Source organism: Antrostomus carolinensis, unplaced genomic scaffold, assembly GCF_000700745.2.
Source record: "Antrostomus carolinensis isolate BGI_N321 unplaced genomic scaffold, ASM70074v2 scaffold37948, whole genome shotgun sequence".
Classification (NCBI taxonomy): domain Eukaryota; kingdom Metazoa; phylum Chordata; class Aves; order Caprimulgiformes; family Caprimulgidae; genus Antrostomus; species Antrostomus carolinensis.
The window spans coordinates 5,812-10,019 of record NW_010335674.1 but is presented as its reverse complement, the minus strand read 5'-3'; the positions used below and the strand labels follow the sequence as shown (position 1 = coordinate 10,019).

Below are 4,208 nucleotides of genomic sequence, written 5' to 3'. Positions count from 1 at the left end.
ATGTCCAAGGAGAAGGAGCGTTTCAGGCGGTTGGTGTCCTGGATGCGCTCGGAGGAGAGGTGTAAGCCGTTGAGCCCCTGCTGCAGGGTGGTGGGTGACAGGACCTTTGGGGTCCCGCCGTGTCGCTCGGGGTCGCCGTGGGGGGATGCCGAGTCGACTCGGCCCCTCCCTCGGCCTTCTCTGAGGTAGGTGTTGGGGGGTGCCGGCTGCCTTCAGCCGCCTCTGATGGGTCCTGCTGGGTGTCCCCCTCGCCCCGGTCACCCTTTGACTTCAGAGCCTTGAGGAGCTTCAGGCTCCTCTCGTACTCCAGGAGCTGGCCCAGGAAGTTGAAGTTGGGTGAGATGGACGGGCGACGGTCCTTAACAAACCTGCCGAGAGGCACAGACAACCCCAGTTGGTGCTGGGTCCTTCAGCGGGTCACCCCTACTCTCTCAGCCTCTTTGGGGAGAAGAGGCATGGTCCAGGACCTTCTGACCTGACCCTCTGAAGAAAGGGGTCCTGGGGAGCCATGGGGCCTTGGGATGCCCCAGGGGTAGGGCTGGGACTGTCTCCTCCCCTCCATTTTACTGCTCCCAACCATTCCTCATCACATGCACTTTATGAAGGGAGGTTGGTTTGGTTTCACTGGGACTAAGCCAAGGCAAGACAGAGCTTCAAGGAGCTCCCACCCTCTCTTTCTGGGCTCAGCCTGTTTTCCTTCCCTGGAGTAAAGCATTCCAGCATAACCCCTCCCTGCCCTCTGGGGAAAACTCACCTGTAAGCATCATCTGACGACATACCCATGGTCTTCATGATGTAGGCGATGGCGATGGTGGCCGACCGGGAGATTCCAGCCAAGCAGTGCACAATCACCTGGCAGCTGGACACCTTGGCCTTGTCTGGAGCATGGTAGAGGAAACAGAGAGAAAAAGCATTGATGTGGTCAGAGATGGAGATAAAAATTACTCTAGTCCCTCTTCCCAGGCCTCAACCACTCTCTGTGAAAGAACAAGAGCATGGAGGACAGAAGAAGAGTTCAGGTTTTGAAGGCTGAGAACCATGGAGAGTCTGCAACCATTGTAACAAAAACTCACCGATGAATTCAATGGACTTGTCCAGCCAGGGAAGCAGCTTCTCACAGTAGTTGTCATTGACAGGAATGCGCATGAAGTGACTATCACAGATGAAGTCTGGCTTGGGACAGGAGTTGCTGGCGTTGAGGACATAGCTTATCCCGTTCTGCGTCATCAAGTCCTGGTGGGAAAGAAGCAATCAAATGATTGGCTGAGTTCAGTCAGCACTGAGTGCTGAAGATCTGCCTCGCCATGCAGTCCCTGCCTTTTCCCATCCCAATATTTTCTCCCGTGGGTCTCCCACTGCTGCCTTGGCTGCTGGTAGTACAGCAGAGACCAGCTGAGGAGGTTGTGTCAATTTAGATGACAGGGGTTTGAACCTCAAAAGATCTTTACTTTGGTCCAAGTAAAAGTAATCAAGAGCAAAGACACACGGAAGGGGGAACCAGAGGGGGAAATCCAAGAACCCCAACATGAGAGGAATAGGAAAACACAAGAAAGAAAACTCTGGCTGAAAGCTTTGAAGGTATCAGCTGAGGGAGAGAGGAGTTGAGTCATTGGTAGCACCCTATGTTCACCAATGTCAACCCATGTCTTTGCCCCCACAGCCCTCAGAAATGCACTGGGAGTTCTCACAGATTTGTTAGTTGTTCACAGTTCTTCACTGCGAACATCTGCTCTTGGGTTGGGACACAGGCAGGTGGAGAGGGGAACCATCTCTTCCCTCTTTCTGACACTGGAGTGAACCTGGATTTGTTTTCTGTGACTTTTCTGCTTTGGCCACTCGATGGCCACCATCACTGTCCGTATTTCTGACTCCATGGCTTAAAGGAGACCTTGGGTAAATGAGGTCAGATGAAAAACTACCACGAGGGGGTGAGGTTCAACCCATGGACCATCCATCAGGGAACTGGCTTGCTGGGTGTGTGCTGCTGCATCCACACCAGCCTCCATTCCTTCCCTCCCAAGGCTCTGGCCAGCTTCACCTCCATGCGGTGCTGACACCAAATTCATGCTCATCTGACCCTTGTCTCTTCTCCTGTCCCATCAGATGAGGCATCACCTGCACAACTAGGGGCAGGTGCTTATAAAAAATGGGGGAACATCTGTGCCAGCTTCTTGGTCTCACTGCCTGGTCTGCACTATTCCAGCCAAGACCCAGAATTAAATGGGAGGAGAAAGCATGGAGATAAAAGTCCTTCCACATGTCAGAGTAAATGGAGCTGCCATGTGGGATCTCTCTGGTGCAACGTGCTGGAGAAGAGAAGCATCACCCATGCATAGTGTCCACACTTGACCCCACTCCGCTGCCTATGAATAGAGCATCTTCTGGCCACATCATGGTGATGGCAAGAAAACACAGCTCCAAAAAATGAACAAAACCCTCTGAGGAGGCGGGGAGGGAAGGAAACCATCAATTTCCCTGCCTGACATTGGCTCCTCAGGAGACCGTACCGGGATTTCAGCCCTGGCTCTCCAGCAGCTGGTTCCTGCCTGCCCAGCAGGCTCTGCAGAGCCCGGCCTCAGCTCGGTGGAGCCAGCCCAGCTCCCGGGCTCACATTCTTGGCATTTTTCTCTTTAATTTCCTTCTACTCCCTGTATATAATTTCTCTCTCCCTCCTTTCTGTCTCCAACCCCCTCCGGCATCGTGGTCCCTCTCCCCCCTCGCCTGCCCTGGGTGAGGACGCCTGGCTGGCTCCCTCCTGCCCGCGGTAGGCAGGCGCCCAGCGGCATTTTCACTGCAATTCCTCTTTCTTTCTTCTCGCTGTTATTTTTCCTTTAAACAAAATTCCTTCCCTGGCATGACATCACAGCACAGCCCTTCCAGCACCTTTAAAAGGGCATTGTCCCCTTTTTCTCCTCTCTCCCCACAGCAAAACTTGACTCATTTTTGGGTCTCCTGAACAAGCCCCTGTCCTTGGCCAGAGCCACCCGTCCCCACGCTGCAGTGGCTGAACGCCCCAGCTTGCTCCCGCTCTCTCTGGCTCCCAAGGAGTTCACAGGGTGCTGAAATTGGTGTTCCTGGCTGACTAGGTGGGTGGATGCAAAGGTAACTCCTCTTCCACATCTTCCTCCAGCTGTGGTAACTCCCCCTCCATGCCCAGGTGTTTTCCTGGCCGTGCTCCTCCTGCCCCTGTGTTCGCTATGGGCACTTGCAAAGAGTTTGACCACCCCAAAGCTCATCAATACAACATGACTCATCCTGGGACCACCCTCTCCAGTTCTTCTGGGCTCTGTCTACCCACTCCCTGCCTTCAGTCTCCTGGTAGGGTCAGACCAACCATGCATGGTCCTTCCACTGGGCAGAAGAGTCCTTAAATGCCCTCACTCCTCTGCATGGCTGGGGTCCCAGGTGGGACAGGGTGGATGTGTCCCCCTTGACAGGGCCATACCTTGTTTAGGACATCTTTCTGGGAGCCCAAGTAGAGATGCGGCAGGATGCGTGTGGGGCCGACGTTGGCCACGGGCAAGCATGGCTGGGAGATGCTCATCGGCAGGATGGCGGCTGGCTTCCCCTCACAGAGCCCCGGGAAGCAGGACGAGAAGGTGGCAAAGCCTCCTGTGGAGAAAATGGGGACATTGAGCTCATAGCAGCGAGGCTGAGACCATCAGTACCTGGCACCTTAAGGCCCAAGCTGGGGACAAAGCAGTGACAACCTTGCAACACCGAGAACATAGGAGTAAAAAGCCACCAGCCAACACCAACCAGTGCAGACACAGTGTGAGGACTGTGCCACACACACGGAGAAAGCAATGGAGACCCAGCTCTGATTTTTCCTGCTGCAGATGGATATTAACGCACACGTGAGGCTCCCCACACCCCCTCCTGCTCTTCACAACTCCATTCAGACAAATGACAGGAAGATAAAGTTCTTTTCTTGGCTACCTACTACTCTGAGGACAACCAGGGTCACTGCCAGGGTAGGATGACAACAAGCAAGCCCACCAAGGTGCTGGGGAGGTCAACCCAAACCTTGCTGCAACAGCTACACTTACACTCTGTGGTTTCTGAGAGATGTCCCCTCTGCTCAGCCTCGCTGAGCCCGTGATTTCCACCACATCAGACTGGACCAACACGCCGGGACCTGCAGGCCATGGCCATTTTTCAGGCTCTGATGTTACTGAACATGACAGCAAACAGCACTCAATTTACCA

The 4,208-nt window shown here is 54.3% G+C and overlaps 1 protein-coding gene across 1 annotated transcript; it reads right to left on the bottom strand.

Annotated features, from left to right (window-relative positions):
- Positions 1-8: 8 nt before the first annotated feature.
- Positions 9-3,612, bottom strand: DUSP8 (dual specificity phosphatase 8; the record flags this gene model as incomplete). The annotated part of the gene is given in 5 exon segments (XM_010174639.2): positions 9-151; positions 154-368; positions 755-878; positions 1,074-1,233; positions 3,446-3,612. Coding segments are annotated over 5 exon segments (809 nt in total), but the record flags the coding sequence as incomplete, so codon positions are not given.
- Positions 3,613-4,208: the final 596 nt, after the last annotated feature.